General features: G+C 41.8%; 1 protein-coding gene across 2 annotated transcripts in view; it reads right to left on the minus strand.

Annotated features, from left to right (window-relative positions):
- USP32 (ubiquitin specific peptidase 32) overlaps positions 1 to 27,390 on the minus strand; it is a 389,293-nt gene that overhangs the window by 192,606 nt on the left and 169,297 nt on the right. For both annotated transcript variants that reach the window (XM_030222074.1, XM_030222073.1), the window contains exons 6-9: positions 14,926 to 15,057; positions 13,051 to 13,158; positions 5,460 to 5,575; positions 4,038 to 4,100 (exon numbers count right to left, since the gene is read on the minus strand). In XM_030222074.1, coding sequence (XP_030077934.1) covers positions 4,038 to 4,100; positions 5,460 to 5,575; positions 13,051 to 13,158; positions 14,926 to 15,057 — 419 coding nt within the window. The remainder of the gene's footprint in view (positions 1 to 4,037; positions 4,101 to 5,459; positions 5,576 to 13,050; positions 13,159 to 14,925; positions 15,058 to 27,390) is intronic.

The following is a 27,390-nucleotide window of genomic DNA, read 5'->3' on the forward strand; positions in this document are numbered from 1 at the left end:
GACTCACTAATGCACAGCTCTTAGTGCATGCTGATGCGTAGGTTAGTGTGGGATCACTTACAAGGGGATGATCAGAAGCAAACGTCGGTGCTAGAGGCTGTTAGCGCCATACTAGCGCCGGTGTTTGCTAACGTCCCATGATCAGAGCCCTCGAGCGCCTGAACACAACTAGCATACAAATGCATGCTAAACAGGGCTAAGCATATTCATCCCCAATGATCAGTGGCCAGCGCCCCAAAGATTGGGTCGCTGGCGTTAGGGTTTGCAGATCATTGGGGAGGAATGGCGAGCCCAGTCCAGCATGCATTTGCATGCTGGCAGGCCCCCATTCCCCCCAACAGCAAACCTGCCAGCGACAGGGGGCTGGAGGTCTGGCGGACCTCCGGTCCCCCCGACAACCCCCCCCCCCAAGTTCATGGAGGGCTGGAGATCCGGTGGGTCTCCAACCCCCCTAACTCCCCTAGCAAGAGGTCCCTGGTGGCCTAGTGGCAACCAAGCAACCAACCCCCCCCCCCCCCCCCAGCGACAGGGGGGCTGGAGGTCCGCTGGGACTTCGATCCCCCCCACCCCAGGTTCAGGGAGGGCTGGAGATCTGGTGGGTCTCCAACCCCCCTAGTCCCCCAGCAAAGGGTCCACCAGTCCCCCCCTACCTGCCTGCCTCCCTCCTCTTCCTGCGACACCGAAAAATGGTGGCGCCCAGCCCTGCCCAGTGTATCCTGGGATGCACTGGGCGGGGCTATACACTGTGTCTCAGAGAGGTAATATCTCTGATCTGAGAAGTATAGTAACAGGAATCCCTCAGGGCTCCTGCTTGTCAACAGTCCTTTTTAATATATTTGTGTTGCCATTATGTTTTTTGATTTACATTTCAGATTATACACCAATGACATCCAGTTTTTGATATCTATTGATGAGTCCATTAACGGTAACATTTGATAAACTAAAATTTGTTATGTACTCTATCTACAGTTGGATGAAAGAGGATGGTCTGCAATTGAATGTTAAGAAAACTAAGATCACATTGTTGACAATGTATACTTCAACTGATGTGCCAGTAGTGTTTCAGTTTCAGGGTGAAACTATACCCAATGAATATGATCTTAGGAATTTGGGGGTTATAGAGGATTCCAGGCTTAAAATGAAATTGCAAATAAGTAAAATTTTGAAAGAGGTATTATTTAAATTGAGATTAGTTCAATGCTTTGACTATTGCAATAATCTGTTGCTGGGTGTTTTCAAAATCTCAGTTTAAGGCTTTACAGATTGTATGAAATTCTATTGCAAGAGTCTTGGCGGGTTATAATCGATATGAACACATATCGATTATATTGTTGAAAAGTTTGCGTTGGCTCCCTATAGAGTACTTTATTAAGTTTAAGATCTTATGCTTAGTCTTCAAGATTGTCATAGGTCAGCTATCAAAAATGCTGGCCGAAAGTTTCATGTGTATCAGACCCTGAGAGCATTGAGATCTGCTGATCAATTAATACTTGATGTATGTCACACCATTTGGTGAAACTAAATGAACTAAGCTAACAGTTTGCCATTGAGGTTAAGGAAACTCCAGGATGTAAAGCAGTTCAAGGATGAGCTAAAAATGTATTTGTTTATACAGGCATATGGTGAGATGACAGAACTTAGTTAAGAGGATAGAAAATATATATTTAGAGTATTAAATGTTTTGTGAGGTGATGAAGTGTTAATGTGTTGTGACGAATACAGATGAGACCTATGTATTTATCACTGTATGTTGTTGGTTTTATATTATGAATGTATACACTGTTATCCGCCAAGGACATTTGGACTGAGCGGAATGGCAGTTTTTAAAATAAATGAATAAATTAAAAACATTTAACAGTCTCTAAACGATAATTTTAGAAGTGCCCATAAGTATGGACATACCTTTAATTCTGTGGCCTTTGACAGATTTTCAAAATAAAAGCATGTATGTACTCTTTCTGCAGGAAATATATGTGAATACCTTTTGAAAATGCAAAGTATGCACATAGTTCCAAAACCCACCCAACACTTTTCCCAGGAATTCCCCCTCACCTCTGAATGTATTGAAGCAGTTTTATAAAAGCTCATTTCTGCATATCATGCACTGATTTTACCCATGGAGATGGCTTTTGAAATTGTCTTCTAAACCATGCATTTGACAAAGTATAATTGGTAGAAGAAAGATGACCTTTTCATTTTGTAAGAATCTAATAAAGTGCTTGATTAGCAGATATAATACATACAAAAATGAATAAAGAGAAAGCCTCCCCTGCTATCTTACCAGACAAAATTACTTTATAAATCATAGTGTACATTAAAGGGAGCAAAACTCTTCCAAGCCAATTTTTATATCATTTGCTGACCGAACTGCTCTGGAGCAATGCTTTGCCAGACACAGAAATAAGAAGAGAAATAAATAGAACAACTTCTAAAGATATCGTACTCACTTGCCAAGGAGCCTAGGAGTAATGTTATAAAGTACTAATGAACTATATAATATATATAGAGAGAGGGGCCCTTTTACAGAGCGGCGGCTTACTGCTCGCTCTTCCGGAAGTACCGCCAGCCCAACGCAGCCGCCAGCTGTAGTGCTCCCCCGAGCACGCGCCATTTCTGTGGGAAAAAGAAAACCCCCAGAAATGGCTTGCGTGACAATAACCCAGTGGTAATCTGGCATCACCGCAGACTGCCCAGTTACTGCCAGGTTAGCGCAGGAGCCCTTATCGCCACCTCAATAGGTGGCGGTAAGGGCTCCCCACCGCATAGCCACGCTGTAAGAATTATCTCACCACGTGGCCAATTTTTTTCGGCTTTTACTGGCTGCGGAAAAAACGGCCCCCGCCGCTAACGCAGGGCCCTTTTTCCCGCAACTTGGTAAAAGACCCTATAATGAATTGCAATAATCTACATGGCTGATCACTAATGCAAACACCAAAGTAAACAAGGCCTTCCATTGTAAGAATGGTTTAATTGCTTTAATATTTCACAAATCAAAAAAAAAAAAAAAAAAAAAAAAAAGCTTTCTTCGCTCTGCACCTTGGGTTTTAAAAGTAAGATGAGAATCAAAAACAACTCCTAAAATCTTCAAAGATTTTGATAAAGTTAACACATGTTTTAAAACCATAGAATTGACATCTGCTATTTTTATGTTTAACTCATTTTTATTAAGTTTCCAAAACCAACAGTGCATGACGTAGTATGAACAATTCACAGAGAAATGCCTTCATGCACAAATACAATGAAGTACCAAAACTACTACCCTCCTAACCCAATCCCAACACATCTGCTATTTTTATATTTCACACAGTGCAAGAAGAAGTCCTAGTCCACTCCTCTCAACCAAGGACCATCATAAGCAGGGAAGAAAGGGCATGAAGTACAAAAATCCTAAGGAGCTGCAAACAAAGATTCAAGGCGACCTCAATACAAAATCCTTCTCTATTTTACTTCTGTTTTCCTCCAAGATCACAAACCTCCATCTGGTGGGCTCTAGTTTTTCTCTTTCAATCCATCAGCCATACGCAGAGATTAGGTACTTAACAATAATAACTTACAGCAAAGATACACAAAAGCAATGCAGTTCACACCAAAACTATGATCAATGCTATTTTGAGATCGCTAACTGTTGTTCTTATAAGACAAACCTTTCCCACTACTGGCTAAACAACCAAGATTGTGGGAATGATTCACTTTGCCTGCGTAGCAATACAGAACACAGCAAGGCAAAACTTGCAGGCAGTTTGGTCCAACCCATGCATTCAGTTTTCAATTGTGTTACCTGTCAAATTAAATGCAAATACATACAGCAGTATAAGGCTTACAGAGAGTAAAGAAAACAGACATGTTTCAATGAACCTAAGGCAATTCCTTGCTGTCACCTTGAATTTTATTCAGACTATCAGCACATGTACTTGTCACTACATTTTATATAACAGGCAAACATTGGGAGCAGAGAAACGTCTGCTGTAACAGGTATATCTACAAACAGAATAAAAATTTTAGCTCTCAGAGAGGAAAAAAATACAGCAAAATCTTACCTTGGTAGTATCATGCGACTTCAAAATATCATCTACGATATCATATGGATTCATGTGCAACTCCTTTAAAAGCACATAATAGAGTCAGTAACCATGAAAATCCAGTATCTACATATTATACGCAAAAAGAATGATCAAAAGGAGATTAATGTTCAATGGTTATCTGAGATCAAGATAATATCCTGCTTCAGGACTTTGTGCTGACCCATATTACAGGGAAGTGCTGAAGAAAAACAATGACATGGAGACACAATGAGCTAGAAAAGAGCCATCCAAACTCTCAACAGTAAGCTACCATAAAAAAGACCTACCTTTGCACTGAAAATACTGTAATCTAACACTGTCTGTCCATCTAATCTAATCTACTTATTTATAGACCACTTAATCCCAAGCGGTTTACAAAAGAAAGGTTAAATTAGGTATTTGTGAAACAGTCCTACAATCCAATGTCCCACATTCCCTACCCTATTTTCTTTGTACATTTTAGGCTGTATTGTCTGAATACTTTTGCAACAATATGAGAAAAGCCTTTTGAAAACTGAGAATAAACACCATCCAGCAGATCACTACAGCATGGGCAGGCCCAGAAAAAAAAAATGAAGCCAGCAATAGAGAAAGGACAAGCATGGCAAACACCAAACTTCCCTCCAGCAGTGCTGCTGTGCTGCCTCCCTGACCTTTCCTTAAAATGAATTACTGATCTGTCTAGTAGTAGTAGTAGATGTGCCCAGTGCATCACCTCCTGCTGCTGGGGACCAATTCTTGCAATAAAGGATGCATGATGTTGCCTTGGAGCAGGTAAAAACTTTCTCACGTGTATATTTGTGTGCTAATTGGGGTTGGTTCTGGGTGCTTATTTTACAAAGGTACGTAAGTGTCTATGTTGTCTTTATAAAATAAGCATAAAACAAGTGCAATATTCATATATATATATTTTTTTTAATTAAATCACAATTTTGGTTCTAAATCCTTTAAGGGACAATATTCATAAGAGTTACCCAACTAAAAGCAGGTTATAGCTTAAATTGTCACTTTACTGGCTAAATTTATGTAGGTAAAACAGCAAACCTTCAAAATTTAACAGAGAGAAAAAAACAAGCCAACTGGAGGCATCCTCAGAGGAGGTTTTCCAACATTAGCTAGATAATGTGATATTCAGTGCTAACCAGCTAAGTTTACCTGCACAAGTCCAGCTATCCTAAACCAACTCAATCAAATTTTGAGCAGGTAGGATCTGGCCAGATTGTTCACAAAATTAGCTGGTTAAATATGGATGTATAACAGCCAAATATAACTGGATAAATTTATCAAGTTATCATTATTTGCTCAGTGGGCTTTCAACATTGACCCATAAGAAACCACTTTCCCTTTTCAGTACACCACCTAAGAGACAGATCTGTAAATAACAAAATTATAACTCACTGGTAATGCATCAGTACGGTTATCCTTCCAGACCTCTAAAAGCGCAACCACCATTTCTTTAAGTTCTATGCGAGACAAAACTCCATCCCGATCAATATCAAACACCTTGAAACAAACTGATTTAGAAACAGGAAAAAAATTACAATTGATTAAAAAGAAGAACACTTATTACACAAACAGGTCAAGCAATATGATAAAGTATAACCAGATACCGACAAGCAAAACTTGACAGAACTGCTGTACAACAGAACACAACTTAAATTTATCTAGTCCAGTGGTTCCCAAACCTGGTCCTGGAGGCACCCCAGCCAGTCAGGTATTCAGGATATCCACAACGAATATTCATGAGAGAGATTTGCATGCAGTGGAGACAGTGCATGCAAATCTCTCTCATGAATATTCATTGTGGATATCCTGAAAACCTGACTGGTCAGGGTGCCTCCAGGACCAGGTTTAAGGAACCACTGATCTAGTGCAGTTCTGCTGATCTCTGTTCTCAAGCTTAGATGACAACAGACTACAATAAACCATCACACAGTATAGCTGCCGGGGCCAGATGAGGACTAAGTTAGAACAGAGAGATCAAGCCTGGGACAACTAAAAAGTAGGATCATATCAAACTACCTATATATATTTTTTTAATTATTTTTGTTTTCCATAGATTTTCAGTGGAGACAAAATAGTCTTCAAATTCAAGAAAGAATGGGACAAGCATAAATGACCCTCTTAACCAGAGATTTTCAACCCAGCCCTCAGGCACACTCCCAGTCAGGGTTTTCAGGATATCCCCATTGAGTTCAATGGGGATATCCTGAAAACCCTTAGTGTGCCCCAAGGACTGGGCTGAAAACCCCTGCCTGTGAAAATTAAAGACAGAGGCTATACAGGATCTTCTTTACTAGAGCAAGCAGAGAAACCACTGACTGGCTACATAGATTAGAATGGCAGATAAACACAAGCCCATCAAAGTCTGCCCCCATTTTCTCAGCGTGCTCCAATTTCACCCTTATTTCCCTACGAATCCTTTATACTATCTCATGTTTCTTGAATGTATATACTACTTTTTACTGCAACTGAAAAGCTGTTTCATGTATGTTCTGCACTATACAGTAAGAAATATTTTCTTATGTTACTCCTAAGTCTAGAACATTCCAGCCTCATACCATAAATTTCTTTGGAGACAAGTAGGGGAAAGGCAGATACTCTCTTGTGAGAAGAGAGGAAAGAACACAGCCCGGGAGAAATACAGCAATGGCTTTGAGTTCTACTAATTGCTTCCACACTCAGCCATATGGCTGCTCTGGCCTACGCAGCTATAACAATCAGTGGCATAGCCAGACCTGACATTTTGGGTGGGCACTAGGTGTGAGTAGTGTTTCTTGGGATACTCCTTAATAATGCCTTAGAGTGCACCTGATGATGGATTTCTAAGTAAACAGTCTGTGCAACAGCTCTCCTGCATTAACACAAACCACATACCTGGTTCATGGAACACCGACATTCTTGGCCAAACATGTCAATGGTACATATCCTTCAAACTTTGCTTTGTAACAAATGCAAATGCCTGATTAAGCTGTATTCATAAAACAGGTAAATTCTGAAACTGACATTCCCATTTAAAAAGCCACAGAAGTCAGACTCGTATAGATCCCCACACGAACTACATGCACACAGAACCTTTTACATCGGTCACCTATAGAACACAGATCACCCCTTACCAACTGCAGAATAAAATACAAAAAAATTAGAAATCACAGAGATGGCAAATTACCCAGTTCCAGGCTTGAGATTTTGTGCAGTCCTGATTTAAACTTTATAACCCAAATCAGTGTGGGATTTGCAGTGTCTGATTCTGCCCATGGAAATCAGTGCTGCAAGTCCCATAACAATGGGGTGGTCAGAAATGCAGGACTGTCCCAAAATCTCCAGCCTGGAACTGTAGCCCGGCATCAACCCTGCCCTTCCCCCTCCCCCTCAGTTTGGCATCAAATCTGTTCTCCCCCCCCCCCCCCCCACAGAGATTGTCATCAGCTTTGCCCCCCCCCCCCCCATGTTTGGCATCAGCTGTGCCCCTCCCCCCAGAGTTTGGCATCAGCTCTACTCATCCCTCCTTCCCTCATAGTCTGGCATCAGTTCTGCCCTTCCCTCCCACTCCCCTGGCCTTCCCAATCCCCATCCAGAAGCCCAGAATAAAGAACATTTTTTTAACCTTGGCTCCACAGAGCCCACCCCCACCCAGAAGCTCATCAGGTGGTCCCCGAGGACTGCATTGAAAACCACAGATCTGGGGTACATAATTCAGGGCTTCAAGTCTCTTCTCATAGGTTTTTTGGCAGAAACCCCATACCATTTTTGTCACTCCCCTCGAGAGCAAATGAGACCTCACCAGGGACCTGTACAGCTGCAAGCTTCTCTTACTTACAAATGTGTTTGTTCTGCAGCTCCTCATTATCTATCTTCTCTCTCCCTGCACCTTTCCTTGTGAACTCCATTCATCAGGCAAGTCACACTTACCTGTGCTAGTATGTTCTTCTCTGTTGCCAGCTCCCAACTCCATTCACACAGGCAACTCCACTCCCCTCTGCCGCATTCATCCGGCCCTGCCTGATGCACTTCCTGTTTACATAGGGCCAGATGGATGCGGCAGAGGGAAGCGGAGCTGCTTGTGTGAATGGCAGCGCTGCGTGACGAGCGAAAAAAAGAATGCAGGGACCAAGGCAGCGGAACAGAGCCTGGAGAGAATAATTTCCGGGCAGGCAGGCAACGCTGAACGCTGCCTCCCGGACGGCCGAACCTGGAGCCGTGGGAGAAAAGGCAGCGACAGCGATCAAAGCAGTGGCATACCTAGGGTAGTTGACACCCAGGGCTGGTCATTTTTATAACACCCTCCTCCAAAATCCAGTACTAGGCATATCGAGAATACAAAACACTCTGGACCTATAGAGCAATTCTAGCATACCATAAGCAGTCATTTCTACAAGTCACACAAGGAAAAGGAAAGCATCTTAAACACTACAGTGAGCACTAGAACATCAATTCACCTATTGTAAAATGAAACCAGACAGAATAGTACAGATCGTCGATCCTGCACAGTCAATGCCAACTGAAAGCCATGTCTTTTTCACAAACACAGATATACCCTAATCCACTATAGAATAAGTAATCATAAACTTTCTATTTAGACAAAAATTAAACTGAACCCCAAAGATGCCAGACTCTGCATACAATGCAACACCACAGAAACAGAAAATGTCCCCTAGTACTGTGCAAAATATAAAGACTGCAGATGTAAATTTGAAAACAAAACTAACACATACCAATCACCACTTTACAAATTAACAAATAGAAATAAAACAAATATAGAAAATAAAATAATACCATTTTATTGGACTAATACATTTAGCTTTCAGAGGCCAAAACCTCCTTCCTCAGGTCAAAATAGTACAGTGCTGTTACAGCATCCTATCCTGACCTGAGGAAGGGGGTTTTGTTCTCCGAAAGTTAATCAAAATGTATTAAAATTAGTCCAATAAAAAGCTTACCTTATTTACATGTTCTATTTATAAACATTTATTAACAAATCTACAATACTACTTTATCCTAAAGCAAAAAAATAAAAATATATATTTTATTTACAGTATGTTGTCTCTGGTTTCTGCTTTCCTCATCTTCTTTTCACTGTCTTCCTTCCATCCAGCATCTGTCTTCGCTCTCTCTCTGCCATCCAGTGTCTGCCCTCTCTGCCGTCCCTTCCATCCACTATCTGCCCTTTCTCTCTGCCCCTTCAATCCACCATTTGCCCTCCCTCTCTCATATACCCAGGGTCTGCCCTTCCTCTCGCTGCCCCTTCTTTTCGGCTCCACGAAAGAACCAAGAAATATCCCGATGACTAGCCAAAGCCTAACCCTAAACACTCCCCCTAAAACAAGAGAGTGTCGCAATTTGGACTGTATTTTTTAGCATTAAATCTAAGCTGCCAAATTCCAGACCATTCCTCTAGCTTTGTTAAGTCCTTCCTCATGTTATCCACACCATCAGGGGTGTCTACCCTACCACAAATACTGTTTCTATACGCTTGTAACCTGTTGTATATCCGTTTAATAGCAATAATAATAGTAGTATTAGTATTTTAAACTATTCAGTGCTTCAAAAGGGTGCCTAAATTATTATAAACAACTTTGGAAAGGCTAAACAAAATATCCAAAAACATTCTCCAAATCACTAGCCCATTTGCCCTCTCCCCTGTTTCTCTTCTAGGGCTGTTGGAACCAGAGAACCCCTACCAGTGTTCCCTTCAGATCTGGCCCTCCTAGAGAAAGTTTTAGTGGCTCTTAGGTTTTTAGCTTGCACATCTCAAAATTTCATCAAAATCCATTCCCCAACATCTACACTGAAACCAGAAATCAGTAAGAGAACCATCCATGTAAGATATTCTTGCGTTTTCCTTGGTAAAGAATGCTTAATGAACACTTAACTGGCAAAAACAGAAAAGTGTGAAATATGGTTCAGGATTTTGAATCCATACAAAAGAAAACGATAACACTATTCTCTGATAAGATTTTAAACATTGAAAATAAATCTAAAATCTTGGGGATAATTCTGGACTGAAAAGTAATATTTGAGGCCCAGATAATCAAAAGAAATTTTTTCACTAGATCATTTAAAGCAACTTTGAGTTATATGATTCTCATTAAGGGCTCCTTTTACTAAGGTGTGCTAATGATTAGCAAGCACTAAAAAACACTAAGAAGCCCACTAAATCCATTATCACACCTTAGTAGAAGGAGCCCTAAGTGTTCAAACCTTGAGGACCACAGCTCAGTCGATATTGCTTCCTCAATTGATTTACTATAATTCTCTATACTGTAGCATCTCGATTAAGTTACTGAAAAAAATTACAATTACTTGATACATCAGAAAGATTGATCATTAAGGTGGGCATAAATACATAAGTATTGCCATACTGGGACAGACCAAAGGTCCATCAAGCCCAGCATCCTGTTTCCAACTGTGGCTAATCCAGGTCACAATTACCTGGCAAGATCCCAAAACAGAACAACACATTTTAAGCCGCTTATTCTAGAAATAAGCACTGGATTTTCCCCAAGTCCATTTTAATAATGGTCTATGGACTTTTCCTTTAGGAAACCATCCAAACCTTTTTTTAAACCCCACTAAGCTAACTGATTTTACCACATTCTCTGGCAACAAATCCCAGAATTTAATTACATGTTGAGTGAAGACATATTTTCTCCATTTGTTTTAAATTTACTACTTTGTAGCTTCATTGCGTGCCCCCTAGTCCTAGTATTTTTGGAAAGAGTAAACAAGCGATTATAGTCTAATCTTTCCACTCCACTCATTATTTTATAGACCTCTATCATATCTCCCCTCAGCCATCTTTTCTCCAAGCTGAAGAGCCCTAGGCGCTTTAGCCTTTCCTCCTACGGAAATCGTCCCATTCCCTTTATCATTTTCGTTGCCCTTCTCTGTACCTTTTCTAATTCCGCTATCTCTTTTTTGAGATGCGCTGACCAGAATTGAACACAATATTCGAGGTGCGGTCGCACCACGGAGCGATTCAAAGGCAAATTTGACAGGGCATCTCTCCTTTTGAAAAGCCTTTGCTGGCTGCCAATAAAATCATGAACGGAAGTTAAAATAGTATGCCTGGTTTTTAAGTCTTTATACGGCCAAAATTCCAAAAGATTTAAACAATTTCTTAATATTCCAAATAATCAGTTCAATTTTTGATGTATACAGATATTAAAATTAGGCTACTGAAAAATATTCATTTTAAACTACTGCTTAAACAATCTTTTTCATACCAGGGAGCAAAAATTTGGAACAGTCTTCCATATCACACTGGGCAAACCACTTCCTACCATCCTTTTTGTAAACTATTAAAAACTTGTTTCTTCTCTAAATAATGGACAGTCAACGTTTTGTTTAAAAAAAAAAGTTAAGATATGTCTATTGCAATTCAACTCTATTGTTGAGGATTATTTACTATGTAATCCCCCTTGAATCTATTATGGAAATAAGTGGCATAAAAGACACAAATAGAGCATAAGAACATAAGAGTAGCCATACTGGGTCTGACCAATGGTCCATCTAGCCCAGTATCCTGTTTTCCAAACAGTGGCCAAGCCAGGTCACAAGTACCTGGCAGAAACCCAAATCGTGGCAACACTCTATACTACAAATCCCAGGGCAAGCATTTGCTTCCCTTGTCTGTCTCAATAGCAGACTATGGACTTTTCCTCCAGTAATTTGTCCAAACATTTTTTATATCCAGATATGCTAACCACTGTTACCAGATTAACTACTTGTTGAGTGAAAAAATATTTCCTCCTATTTGTTTTAAAATGTATTTCCATGTATCTTCCTCAAGTGTCCCCTAGTCTTTGTACTTTGGAACAAGGAAAAAAAAATAAAATCCATTTACTTCTACTCATTCTATACCACTCAGGATTTTGTAAACTTCAATCATATCTCCCCTAATCTGTCTCTTTTCCAAGATGAAGAGCCCTAACATCTTTAGCCTTTCCTCATACGAGAGGAATTCCATCCCCTTTAACATTTTGGTCCCTCTTCTTTGAACCTTTTCTAATTTCACTATATCTTTTTTGAGATACGGCGACCAGAACTGAATGCAATACTCAAGGTGCAGACGCAACATGGAGCGATATAAAGACATTATAGTATTTTCAGTTTTATTCACCATCCCTTTCCTAATAATTCCTAGCATCCTGTTTGCTTTTTTGGCCGCCACTGCCACACAATAGAATAGGTATCCTGCTCAGATTCATATCAAGAATAATTTTCAAAACGTTTTACACAGGTAAATAGGTTTATTCATGTAAAAAGGGCTGTATGATATTTCCCCTCCCCCAACATAAAAGCTTTTGTTAGGTCAGGGGTGGGAAAGAACAACCTGGGATTTAACTTTAATGGGCCCCTTTTGTTCACCCAAGGTGGTTTTATTGTGACATATCTGGTATAGTTGTTACATATGAAGAGAACCCTCTATGGATTCTTGTATTGTTGCTTTGCCTGCTCAAAGAAAAATAATGTGTAAAAAAATAACTAAGAATACTTTAAAGCACATACTTCTCACCTGCTCCAATACCAATGCACAGCGTATACACCACAGCCCCATTTTCAAGAGGGAACTGAGTCTGAAAATCAGCTTGTAGACCCAAAGTAAAAAATACCAATGGGCCTACAAGCATTATGAGTAGCATGAAAATTACCCTAATCAAGAGCACAAAAAAGTCTGACAAACTACAACGATGAAGACTCAAACCACTGGAAGCAGTTTATAACCCCAAGGGTAGAATGGATTTACTGTATGTGTTGAAACGACCAACCAAACTGGCAACTCTACCTTTCTAGGCACAGAAATGGACTTGCTGCTGGGGTCACAAATATCAATATCAAACATCTAAATAGGCCTAAAAATGGTCTCTCACATTTGCAAAGAAAAGATCAGGGAACAAAAGCAATTCATAAGAATACTGTAGATCAGATTTGACTAAGAATAAATGTTCTTAATCAAAACTTAAACAGCTATGTTTTGCAAACTCACATTTTTGTCTTTCTGCCAGGGGTCCCCTGCAACATGCTGACAGCCCACAGGAGATTTCCTTGAAGTCTATATGATTGTCACGATTTTCATCAAAGGCATTAAATAAACCTACAAGACAAGATTGTGTTAGCACTTGGTGAATATGGTGAATCAGGTTTCTTGTTGTTAGAACAAAAAACTTCATGGTTCAATCTTTTCTTTTAGCACAAACAATTTGGAGACGGAAAGGATGCTTACTGACTAACACTAAATTTTCATGGCATGGATGTTTATAAGGATTATACTTCAGCTGTAACTGATCACCAACATTTAAACAGCCCATTTTATCTTCTCAAATACAATGATTTTAACAGGGAAACTACAGGGACTGGCCACAAGGTACTACCTATCAGGAACAGAGGCACCTGACACGGCAGCTTGCTGTAAAACCCCAGGGATGTAAATATTTCATGGTTACTAGAGCTCTCAAACATTGATACTAAAAAATATTTTCCTATTTTGTTTTTATAAATTCAGAGTTATTGAACATGGTGTATAAACATAAATAAAAACAAATTTTTACAAACCATCATGTTTGCACATTAATACCCTTGTTATTAATAAACTTTTTTAATGTTAATTTATTAAAAATAAAAAAGTCAAATATGAGTGCACACCTGTAGTGTAAGGGGGAAAAGATATTGCCTTCATAATTTCTCTTGTCAGAGCTCTAGTACCTCCAATCCATGATAGACCTCTCACTGCTCTCAGATGTTATCAGAAATGATAACACAGCATCACCTCTATGATAGACTAACAGGATTTAGGGATTGTCGCCAGAGACGTTGATTGAGGGTGACTCCGTAAGGAAGGCACCGATATATATGTGCATTTTTGGTACCTAAATGACCAAAATACCAGCATGTACATTCATATGTGTGCCCAGGCATATAAATGCCAATATTCCAGCTATGTGCTATTCTGTAAAATGGGACCTAAATGCAATGGCACATAGTTTGAAGGTGGATGTACACATGGGTGCAGTCTGGGCAGAGTGCAAAGTTACATGCATACATTTAACCCTCCATTGCCCCAGGTACAGAAACATAGTTTGTGAGCCCACTAGGGACAGAGAAAGTGCCTCATATAATATATGACTGTGCCACAGAAAGACGGTACTGTATATCAAATCCCATTTACCCTTTATAGAATACTATCATTTACACACATTTTTAGCAATCTAGGTGTGAGTCTTTATATGTGCTCTATGGCTAGTGTAAAATATATGCTGTACTACAATAGTATTCTATAAAAGTAAGTGTCTACTTTCCTTTATAGAAAAAGGTTCCAAATAGGCACCCCTTTATAGAAATACACTCCATATGACTTACAATATGGAGAAAATTAGAAACATTTTCTTTTTCCACTTAATTTGTATTAGATTTTTGCAGCCAAAGAGATATCATCATCAACACGATTACAGAAGAATCATAACCGCTGGGTAGTTTAGTACTGACAATTGTCATGAACTTGATATACCATCTTTCTGTGGTGCAACCAAAGTAGTTTTACATATTCTAGTCACATACTTTCCCTATCGCTACTGGGATCACAGTCTGTTTTCATACCTATGGTAATGGAGGTTTAAGTGACAAGAAGCTGCTGTGGGAACTGAACCCAGTTCTCCAAGTTCTCAGCCCACTGCACTAACCATTAAGCTACTCCTAAGATAAATGTAGCTTTGAAGAATGATAAATTAGACATCTGTACTGGCAATATGCTCTAAAATAAATTAGACATCCAAAACTGTTAGCCAGAGATACTGTGTTATGAAAACCACAGTAAGGAAAATTACATAGTAAAAGCTCCAAAAGTTATTAAATTAACATCATGTACCTTCACTCAAAGAGAGATGAATAGGAGGTGAAACTAGAGGGCCAAATGTTTCCAAATCAAAACGTCCAGTACGAGACTGGGCCTTCAGCAACCAGTATCGTTTTTCAAGATCAATGATATCGGATTCTTCCACTGTAAAATAAAAACAAGTCTAAGGTCTTTTGGATATGAAAAAAAAACTTTCAAAAGTAAAACTTAAGAGAAAAGAGCAAATTTAACCCCTGTGGGGCTTAGTAAACAGGGAGGTTAGCGCAATTCTAACAAACTGCTAGTGACTTCAACTGCATTATTAGTAATACCTATCCAAATGTTGAGGAAGCATTTTTCTTAACATTTCCACCGCCTAAAATTATTTTTCTTCATTTCATAAGCTACTTTCACATCTAAAAGAAAATTTAACATTTCTACAAGAAACAAAGCAAACTGGCACACCCTCCTTAAGTAAAACTTAAAGCATGGAATTACTAACCTAATATATTATTGTTATAATTAAAATTGTTGAACTTGTACAGGAGAAATCGTTACCTTTTACTCTGCTACAAACATTGATAGGGTCGGTACAACAGAAAAGAAATACTTTTTTTTATTATTGTTTTCAAAAAAATGCAAAGCGTCGATAAATTTTCATATTACAGAGTATGATCCCATCAAAACTGATGTTTACTTCATTTTCTTCTACTGTCTACTTTCTAAATACGCTTACAGTTCAACAGAAGCAACGTGAGCAGAAATAAAAGGTAAGGCAATGTTATTTGAATGCACACAGGCAAAATGTTTATTATGATGCACATTAAACAAAGTGGTCCTCTTTTATGCTACCTAGACTACATGGCAAAACTGGAAAGGGCTTTGATTGCATAGCTATGCTGCTACTGTCTTCCATAACCTACTACGTGATTACATCCTGAATTCACAGCAGTTTTTTTTCTTTAGTTTTCTATGCATGTAGTAAAGGGGGAAAAATCAAATTGCTGTTCTGTACCTCTGCATGATGCTCCTACTTTGCAGCAAAGTTTTACAAACTGAAACAAGAGGTTTGACCTATCTTGCTGAACCAGCACCAGACGACCTGCAGCTGAGGTTTCAGTCTCCAAATCCTTGCTTCTGCTGCACCATGGCTGCACAGTCATTTCCAGCTTAGCAACCCTGGCAGCATCCTTTTTAAGCACAGAAAAGCCCGGAGGGACTAGCACATGAGAACATTATCACTCCAGAGAATTTAATCCAAATAAACCTTATTAAATTTGAATTTACATTTAAAACACCTTTCAGCTAAGAAATTCAGTTCCAAAAATCTAGCTATTTACCACAATAGTTAGTTATTTAGTTTAAGCATTTTCATTGTGATAACTGTAGGAGAGATAAAGGTAGCACACAATTCACAGGGTAACTGGGTTGAAACCAGAAGGTTCCCGTTCTTCTGAAAGCAACCGGGTTGATGCCAGCACGGCCATAAAGACCTAGGAAACAGGGTGTTCTGGCAACAATTTTGCTAGCTGGTAACTGTACTAGACTATTACAAAAGTTGATGGTAAACCAGGTGGAGGATTGGGTGTTGGATCAAGTAAGGAATATTTTATGACCATCTAATCAGGGTGCTAGAATACCAGAGGAACACACCAAAAACTCACTAGGAAATGGAATGATATCCTAACAAGCGTTCATACTTCTGTGGCTGGTTGTTGAATATCTGTTGATATATCTGTTCAAGGTAGCCTAGTATAACTGGGTAGACAGACTGGGCCAATTGGTTTTTATCTGCTGTAACTGTCTCAGCCATGTCATTTGTATCTTCTATGTATGATTACCCTACTCATTTTCACCTTCCTCTAGCTCCTCCATCTCTAGGTGGTGGAGGTAGTGGAGATGAAGACTGTCAGAATTTAAGAAAGCACAGGACAGGCACGTGGGATCCCTTAGGAAAAGGAGGAGTTAGGGGTTACTGAAGAAGGGCAGACTGGATTGGCCAATAGGCTCCAAGCCCTAAGGGCTAGGGAATGAAGGCCATGGCCATGTGCATGTGCAAAAGAATCAATGCACATGGCCATTTGCTGGAGCTGCTAGGGTTCATGATAAACTATCTTAAGTTACAATTAAGCCCGTCACAGAAAGGTGAAATCATATGAGCTCTGCTAAACATGACTGTTACATGTGCATTTCTACTGCAACAGTGGGTCTTGACTCTCATATCAGTAGTAGTAGAAGTATATGTCAGCAGGTATCAGCTGGCCAGATGTTGAGGATGCTAAGCCATGTGGAGGGCATTTTTGATAGAATGTCTAAATCAGAATTTGGATGTTTTACACAAAACGTCCAAATTCCGAACAGGAAAGGAAGTCATTTTTGAAAAGATAGACATCTATCTTTTGTGTTTGAAAATCCTATGGACATTTCGTGATTTGGACGTTTTTGTTTTTGGGCCATTAAAAAAATAAAAATCCACATGCAAAACGTCCAAAATCAAGCCACATCTGGACGGCTTCCTGACACAGAGGGCGAGATCCGGTGCCCCCCTGCTTGTTGGTGTAATACATGGCAACCTGATTATCTGTCTGAATTAAGATTACTCGGTTGGACAGCCGATCTCTGAAAGCCTTTAGAGCGTTCCAGATCGCTCTTAATTCCAGGAGATTGATCTGCAGACCTTTTTCCTGAAAGGACCAGGCTCCCTGAGTGTGGAGTCCATCTACATGAGCTCCCCACCCCAGGAGTGATGCATCCGTCGTCAGCACTTTTCGTGGCTGAGGAACCTGGAATGGTCGTCCCATGGTTAAATAGGATCGAATCGTCCACCACTGAAGAGAATTCCGAAAGTTGGTGGACAGTTGAATTACATCCTCTAGATCCCCCGCAGCTTGAAACCACTGGGAAGCTAGGGTCCATTAAGCTGATCTCATATGTAGACGTGCCATGGGCGTTACATGAACTGTGGAGGCCATGTGTCCCAGAAGTCTCAACATCTGCTGAGCCGTGACCTGCTGAGACGCTTGAACCATGGATACCAAGGACAGAAGGTTGTCTGCCCTTGCCTCGGGGAGATAAGCTCGAGCTGTCTGAGTGTTGAGCAGAGCTCCAATGAATTCCAATTTTTGGACTGGGGTGAGATGAAACAGAATAATTTATGACGAACCCCAGTAGCTCCAGCACCTGAATAGTCATTCGCATGGACTCCAGAGCACCTTCCTTTGAGGTGCTCTTCACCAGCCAATCGTCGAGATAAGGAAACACATACACTCCCAGTCTGCGTAGCAACGTTGCGACTACAGCTAGGCATTTTGTAAACACTCTGGGCGCAGACACCAGGCCGAAAGGCAGTACACGGTACTGAAAGTGCTGTGTTCCCAGCTGAAATCGAAGCTACCTCCTGTCAGCTGGAAGTATTGAGATTTGTGTGTAAGCATCCTTTAGAGCATAGCCAATCATTTTCCTGAATCATGGGAAGACGGGTGCCTAGTAAAACCATCCTGAACTTTTCTCGGATAAGAAATTTGTTCAGGGCCTTCAGGTCTAGGATGGGACGCATCCCCCGTTTTCTTTTGCACAAGGAAGTACCTGGAATAGAATCCCAGCCCTTCTTCCCCTGGTGGAACGGGTTTGACCGCTTGGGCCTGTAGAAGGGTGGAGAGTTCCTCTGCAAGTACCTGCTTGTGCTGGGAGCTGTAGGACTGAGCTCCCGGTGGGCAATTTGGAGGCTTGGATTCCAGATTGAGGGTGTATCCTAACTGGACAATTTGAAGAACCCACCGGTCGGAGGTTATAAGAGGCCACCTCTGGTGAAAAAACAATAACCTCCCCCCAACCAGCAAGTCGTCCGGCAGAGACACGTTTACTGAGGCTATGGTGAACTGGAGCCAGTCAAAAGCCCGTCCCTTGCTTTTACTGGGGAGCCACAGTGGCTTTAGGCGCACGCTGTTGACGAGAACGAGCGCGCTGGGACTGACCCTGGGCAGGCTGCCGAGAAGCAGGAGTGTACCTATGCCTAGCATAGGAATAGTGAGCATTCCTCTTCCCTCCAAAAATCCTCATAGATGTCCCCCGCTGCTGGACCGAATGATCCAGGTCAGAGACATGCAGCCATGAGAGTCTGCGCATCACTATACCTTGAGCAGCAATCCTGGATGCTACATCAAAAGTGTTGAACGTACCCCTGGCCAGGAATTTTCGCCTTCTGCTGCCTGACCACCTGGCCTGCTCCACAGTGAGTGCATCAACCAAGCTAGACAGTTGCCTCACCGAGTTCCGCAAGTGGATGCTCGTGAAGAGCTGGTATGTCTGGGATCTTGGCAGCGAGCATAGCGGCCTGATACGTCTTCCTCCCAAAAAAATCCAAGGTCCTAGATTCTCTGCCTGGGGGCACCAAGGCATAGTCCCTAGAGCTCTTGGCTCTTTTGAGGGCAGAGTCCACCATCATGGAATTGTGAGGTAGCTGAGACCTCATCAATCCAGGTTCACCGTGGATCCAATATTGGGATTCAGCTTTTTTTGGGATCACGGGATTAGACAGAGGGAACGACCAGTTTTGCATAAGGACTTCCTTCAGTACATTATGCAAAGGAGCCATTGCAGCCTCTCTAAGCAGAGAAGGATAATCCAGGACCTCGAGCACCTCAGCCCTGGGTTCATCCTCAACCTCCATAGGGAAGGTAATAGGCGCAGCCATTTCCTGGACAAAGGAGGTAGACTCTCCGGTGGAGAAAGTCTCCTCTCTGGGGGAGGGGAAGGTTCAGAGGGAATCCCATAGGACTCGTCCAAAGAAAAGTACCTGGGATCTTCCTCTTCCTCCCACAAACACTCATCTTCAGTATCGGACAAGACATCCCTCAGAGCAGTTCAAAACTGAGCCTGTCTCGACGCCAAGGAGCAACGTCCACCTGGACGCCAGTTAAGCTTCCTCCACCGACGTCGAAGGGGAGTCAACCTGGGTGGCAGACGGCATCGACGTCGAGGACCTCACCACAGGGGAAGGGCCAGATTCCACTGCAGCAGACGGTACGAAAGGCGCAAACACCCCTGACACCAAAGCAGACTGGCGCAGCAATCCTTCCAGAAGCTCTGGAAGCAGGGCCCTGATGCGCTCGTCAGAGCCGCCATCAGACAAGGCTGCGGGGTCGGTAAAGAAGCCGGTGGCAGAATCTGTCGAGGATCGGGAGCAGGTACCAGGCTGCCAGAAGACTGACGCATCGGCACCTCCTGAATAGAGGGGGAGCAATCATCTCGGCACCAACGCTTCTCGAGTGCCGATTCCCTTGATGTACCAAAGCTCCTGACACCGTGTGTCAAAGGAGAATGATGACGGTGCACCTTTGCTCGACGCCCATCATCGAGACTCCTTGGTACCGATGAGGACGCAGAATCCTCACACCTCCTCGGGGCCAGGTCCAATGAAGGTCGGTCCCGGGGGCCTGCAAAACAGGAGGCCTCGAGGCAGGTGGAGACCCACTCGATGCCTCACTGCTCCCAGTGCGAATTGGTCTTTCAGCAGCCAGTACCTCCGCTCCCGACGTCGATGCTTCCCTCGATACCGATGTCAAAGGACCAGACCGAGCCCCAAAAAGCTTTTCTTGTTGGGCGTCTCGAGACGCTTGGGTCCGTTTCTTCATACGAAGACAGAGACTACAAGCAGCTGGGTTATGCTCGGGCCCAAGGTACTGGATACACCTGGCGTGGGTATCAGTACCTGAGATGGTCCAGTTGCACTTAGTACAACATTTGAAGCCGCTGGGTGTCTTCAATGACATGGAAGGATAAACGGCTTTGGCGAAATCAAAAGACACGATTGTGCCTGTTAAAAGAAAAAAGGGCACAAAAAATAAGGGAATAACCCAACCACTCCGAAAAACAAAGGAAACTTTAAAAAGTGAAGACACTACGGATTTTCTTTTTGTGAAAACTGACAAAAAGTGAAATAAAAAAAATAAAAGAACAAATAGCGAAAAATTTGCAAAGACTGTTTTCCTGGGCCTGAGAGGAATGGAGATAAAAACCTACTGCACCTCAACGCGGAAAAAAGAAAACTGAGGGAACGCGCTCAGGCGACGAGCAGGACATCAGTCCGCGCGCACGTGCGCCAGAAGACTCTGGTAAAACTATTTTTATGTTTTGCTTGCAAAATGCCGATTCCTGGGACAACGCGGATGTCGACTCACATGTGAGAACAAGCAGCCTGCTTGTCCTCGGATACATCTTCTTTCCTAAGTCCAGTCTTTACCTGTTCCATACACTCATGACTATGAAGGACTCTGGAAAAGGAGAAAAAAGGGCAACATATGGAAAACATAATATAGGAAATAAAGTTCTGGATCTTGAAGCTATAATAGAAGAGGCTGCCTTAGATTTAGTGGCAACCATGGAGATGTGGTACATGGAAAACCATAACTGGGATATAGTTATACTGGGTTAAAATCTATTCAGGAAAGACAGGTAGGAAGAAAAGGGGGAAGTTGTCCTGTATGTAAAAAAAAAAAAATATATATATATATATATATATATATATATTATGATTATTATTATTATGATTATTAAAGCAACAGAACTGTAGGGCTTATGAAGTAAGGATATAGTACTGTGTGGTAACCTAGAAAAAAAATGCAACATCTATTTACATTGGTGTGATATACAGACCTTCTTCACTGGTAGAAAAAAATGAGATTTAATTAATGAGACACTCACAATATTGCTATAAAAGGGGACATGCTACTGATAGGTGATTTCAATTTGCCAGATGTTAATTTAGACAACCTGGCTGTGGCGTCATCTAGAAGTACAGAGATCCTGGATTCTCTACAGGGAGAACTGTTCTGGCAAAGGTTCTGGCCCTGTGGAGAGAGCTGATCTTGGACCTAGTTCTTGCAAATGGGGAGTGTGTTTGATAGCATAGTAGGTGATTGTTATCTGTCAATATTAACGTAGCCGAACAGGTAGAAAAGGGAACGGCAAAAGCCCGATGAAAGGTTGGGTGCAGAGTGAAAGGAATGGCCAAGCAGGAAAAAGGAGTTGAAAATATCTCTGCATAAGTCTCTGATGAGACTTAATTTGGAATATTGGGTGCAGTTTGGGAGATTACACCTTCAAAACGATATAAACAGGATGGGGTCAGTCTAGAGGGCAGCTACTAAAATGTTCAGCGGTCATCGCAAAGGAAATGGTGACAGAGATCTAAAAAAGGCAAGAGAGGGAAGAAATGATACCGACATTTAAATATACCCATAATGTGAATGCACAGGTGGTCTCTCTTAATTGACAAGCAATATAGGAGTAATCTAAGAAACTCTCTCTTTAGGGAAAGGGTGGTGAATGTGTGAACATCTTCCTAGTAGAGGTGTGGAAATGGACAGTACCCAACTTGAAGAAAGCATGGGACAAGTTAGGACTGCAGACCTTAGTAGTTGGCATACACAGGCAGACTAGGTGAGATGCATGGTCTTTACCTGTCGCCATTTTCTCTGTTTCTATGTGGTCCCTTTACTAAAAGATGGTAAATTTTGCACTATTACATGCAAAAATTAACACAACTGTAAAGCCTTCTGCTACAGTTACTGGCCATTTCTCTCAACAGAGGACGGTGAATAGCGGAGTGCCAGAGGGATCTGTACCTAGACCAGTGCTATTTAACATATTTATAAATGTTTTGGAAATGGGAATGAGTATAATGATTAAATTTGCAGATGACAAAACTATTCAAAGCTATTAAAATGTATGCAGACACTGAGAAATTACAGGAAGACCTTAGGAAATCAGAAGACTGGCAGATGAAATTTAATGTGGACAAGTGCAAAGTGATGCACATTGGGAAGAATAATCCAAATCATAGTTACTTGATGTTAGATTCCACTTTAGGAGTCGCCATCCAAGAAAAAGATCTACATGTCATCATGAACAGTAAGTTGAAATCTTCTGCTCAGCTTAGCAAATGGAATGCTAAGAATTATTAGGAAAGGGGTAAAAAAAAAATAGGTAAAGAATATTATAATGCCTCTGTATCACTCCATGGTACAACCACACCTTGAGCATTGCCTGCAATTCTGGTTGGCATTTCTCAAAAAAAAAAGACACAGCAGAATGAGAAAAGGTTCAAAGAAGGGACCTGCATGCTATTGTAACGGACTCGAGTATAACATCTGAGGCTGGCACGTAATGTTTTTAATCACATTTTTTGGGGTGGGAGGGGGTTAGTGACCACTGAGGGAATAATGGGAGGTCATCTGGTTATTTAAGCACCTTTTAATGCTTTATTCGTTATAAAAACAGGTCTAACTCAAAATATCTTAGTTTTAGTCCTGGACGGTTTTGTTTTGTTCCATTATGGCTGAAAAATGGCTACGTCTTGGAAACGCCCAAGTCCCAGCCTGAACACGCCACTGATACACCCCCTTGAGATTTGGACGCACTTCTGACAGACTTCATAGAAAAACGTCTAAAAATAGGTTTTGAAAATACTGCTTTATGCCACTTTTTAGATGTTTTTCTGTTTTGAAAATGAACCCAATTGCCAGAGGTGTTGAAACAACGCCATTGATCTTTGATGTGCAGTTTACAAAGCGCTGGATAGAGCAACATAAATTTTATTCCTTTGGCCTGGCAGGCTGTGCAGACGGCTGAATACTTGTGGCGACGCTCCTGGAGGGCCACCAAGAAACCTTGATATGGCGAACTGATGTGCCTTCATATTTTAGTGAGCCCCTCTTTAATCTGAAACCCCTCAGAATTTGAATTTTATGCATGTAATTGTGAACTTTCACAATTACCACTCTTGGTTTCTGTTGGCCATCTCGATAGCGTCCAAAATGGTGTGATCTCTCCAAGCATAGTGATTCTGTGCTATCAGAGAGAGAAAATGCCGCTACCAGCCAGCGTTCCAACAGGGCCCCAAATTACATTCTTGTATCGTCTCAAGCAGCCCCATTAATCCACAGGTTGCCCCGACGGGAGCGGTTCTCAAGGTCATCAAGATGATCTGCTTGCCTACACATGTGCTTCTCTAAATCTACCAGAGTCTTTGAAATAGTAGCCGTGGAGTCATCCAATATGGAGACCCTTTGCTCGAGCTCTCCGGTTCGTCGGTTAGTTTCTCCCAGCAAGGATTCCATGTTAGTGAGTTGCCCTGATAGCCATCCCAATCATGGGTCCAGTGCCTTTTCCACCGCAACAGCAAGTTGAGCTAAATGATGCTCAGAAAAACACAGGGGTCTCCGATGCTTCCGATAACACCATCTTGTCCTCATTGTTCCGCATCCGGTCTCTGTATTTTTAAAACGTTTTTCCCACCCATTTCTCCCCTGATTTTCAGTAGAAATTTGTCCATATAATTCCAATGATAATGGGGTGGGATCTGAATAATCAGGCACTCAATTTTGCCATGTGTGGGTGGTTTGAAGAGCGGGACCTCAGAGAGGGACCGGAACGTGTCTGTCCCTAAAGATTGTTTTAATTTCCCCCTCTTGGACCTCTTTCTGACTCCAGATCACACGGGGGACTAAAGATACCTATTTTACATAACAGGTTCTGTATGGTTTCTCCAACCTCCATTGTCACCCAATCACAAGGAGGTCTGCTCTGGGTTTGCATTAGGGGCTGTAATCGAAATCTAATTCCCATAACTACTGCTTTCTGTCTTCCTGGATCTAGGTATACTCTGGGCCATTTATGTTCCCAGATAATGCCTATTAAAATTCTGTCTAAGTTTCTCCAGAGAGTGAGTGTATGTGATTTGCCCTGTAAGCTAAATGTAAGGTAAAGAGAAGATAGAATAAAGACAGAGATAGGTTTAAATAGATAGATACATTTTATTTCTTACCCAAAGACAAGTCTTCAAGTTGATACAAATACAGACATCAGACTTTAATCAGGTACATTCAGCAGATAGATTCTGGGTACAACCGGACAGAGCTTCGCCGTCTGAGATAAGCGTTGGGGCGGATACCAAAGCTATGGCAAATTGTCCCCTCTTTTATACACAAACTCTCCATAGAAGTCTATGGTGAGGTACCTAGCTCTCGATTTCTGAGATGATACTTTCCCACACAGTCTTATCAGCATGTTTTGGGAAGCGTTGAGATAACAGTTCCACATCTGTCTGTGTCGCAATACTTTTCACACCATCTTAAGAACTCTGTATAACCTCTGTAGCCTTCTATACAAAACTAATAGACTCCATTTTGTTCATCTGATTTAAAGTGACAGTTGTACCAGTTTGTGTCAGGACTCATTGTTCAGACCTGCTTTTTACAGATTCTGAAATATTAAATCATGTACTTGTTATTTGGCCTAGTCAGTACTTCTTCAGTTATTTTAGCTGTTAAAGGTATGTAAATTGACCCATCACTATTCCAGTGGATGGATCCCAAGCGGGGACACATATTAACTTACAGGAAAAGCAAGTCCTTGCGCAGCCAGTCATAGATTTTTAAACCTAGCTGGTATTTTTACAGCCTGAGTCCTAAAATCTGGCCTTCCCACCCTTCCGGTGGATCCAGTGAGGGTCTCTTGCTGTACTATAATTATACAAGATGCATCACGTGATCTCATAAATTCGGTTATAATCAGATCACTTCCAGCAATAATCTAATCATATTAACATCAGTGTGATCAGCTTCCAAGGTCCAAGAAGCATGTGCTATAATGTGCAGTGCACAACTAAGATCACCACACTTCAATCAGCAGCAGGAATTTGAAGAAACAGATTCTACACATCTTTTAAAATAATTTTTAAAAAGTGTTATAAACAATGAATACTTGTACCCACCTAAATTAGGAAACTATGTTTTAGGAGACGGGAATATATTTTTTAAAACATTCATGAATGTGACACCGAATATAATCACAACCTTGAATAATAAATTTTGTCCCTGATAGCCAGATGCACTAAAAAATCGTTAAAGCCCTTCCCTTACCGATTCCCTTGGCAAATCGGAAAGGAACGGGTATGCATCTAGAAAAAGGAATGCAAATGAGCTGCTCGTTGTAGCTCACTTGCATTCTCTATTCCATTGGTAAACAGTCGGCCAGTAGAGCATGCACAGAGCAGCCAAGCGTTATGCTGGTGCTCTGCACACGCCAAGGACGTCCTTTATGGATGTCCTTCACTCAAAAAAAAAAAAAAAAAAAAGGCTGTCCCTGAGGAGCAGGAAACCTGTCAGCAGCCTGAACCTCAGAAGAGAAACAGTGCTGAAAAGAGCCCCAGTTAATTTAAGTGCTACTGCTCTTTGCTTGTGTAACATTTCTATTGTTTACTGCTTTGCATGTTAAAGGCAGGCTTACATCAGGCAATTAGGAAGGACTTCTGTGAAGAAAAAAAACATCCACGTGCTGTCAGGGAACTCTAACAGGAGCTGAAGGTCTTCCTGCATCTTTTGTGATGGGCGTCCTTCTTGGACATGTTTTTCCTATCTGCAATGTTTTCAGCTCCCCCCCCCCCCCCCCCCCCCCCCCACACACACACACAGGATTGGAACGTGTGAGGACCTCCAAATCAAAACTTTTTGGACGTCCCTCCCTCCAGGTCTCTCTCAGCCAATCCCAGCGCGTTTAGCTCCCTGGAGGGAGGGACATCCAAAAAGTATCAGGAGAAGGACTTCTCTGAAGAAAAAAAGAAAAGGACGTCCCTGTTTTTCTTACCTGCCTGAACTGACCACAAGCACAGTTCTCTCAACAGTCCCCTCCGAGGTTGTTTTCAGCTTGCACCCCCCCCCCCCCCCCCCCCCAGGAACGGGGACATGCGAGGACGTCCAAATCAAAATTTTTTGGACATCCCTCCTTCCAGGTCTCTCTCAGCCAATCCCAGCGCGTTTAGCTGTTACCAGTATCTGCTAAACGCGCTGGGATTGGCTGAGAGAGACCTGGAGGGAGGAACATCCAAAAAGTTTTGATTTGGACGTCCTCGCACGTTCCGATCTTTGGGGGGGGGGGGGGCACAAGCTGAAAACAACCTTGGAGGGGACTGTTGAGAGAACTGTCCTTGTGGTCAGTTCAGGCAGGTAAGAAAAACAGGGATGTCCTTTTTTTTTTTCCTTCAGAGAAGTCCTTCCTAATTGCATATAAGAAAAACACGTCCAAGAAGGACGCCCGTAACAAAAGCTGCAGGAAGACGTCCAGCTCGTGTTAGACGTCCCTGATGAGCACTTGGATGCTTTTTTTTCTTTCCGATTCCCTCACAGCAGCCCCAATGAGAGGTGCAGACCTCCCATTAGGGGTTTCCACAGTAAGGGAATCGGAAAATGGTAGTGCATCTCATTACAATACGGTTTCTACACATCCTATCCTATACAATAAAAAGCACATCCAATGTTCTGAAGCCGCCAGCGTTGCAGTGAAGCCTGAAGCCCTGAAGTGTTCATCGCCTTCGTAATAGCTCCGCCCTCCACAGGAATCGGACCAATCACTCTCAAAGCCACGCCCTCAGAGCCCTCCTGACATCGGAGCCCTCTGTTCGTATCTTCGTCATTGCTCCGCCCTCCACACAGACTCAAA

Source organism: Microcaecilia unicolor, chromosome 13 (genome assembly GCF_901765095.1).
Source record: "Microcaecilia unicolor chromosome 13, aMicUni1.1, whole genome shotgun sequence".
Taxonomy (NCBI): domain Eukaryota; kingdom Metazoa; phylum Chordata; class Amphibia; order Gymnophiona; family Siphonopidae; genus Microcaecilia; species Microcaecilia unicolor.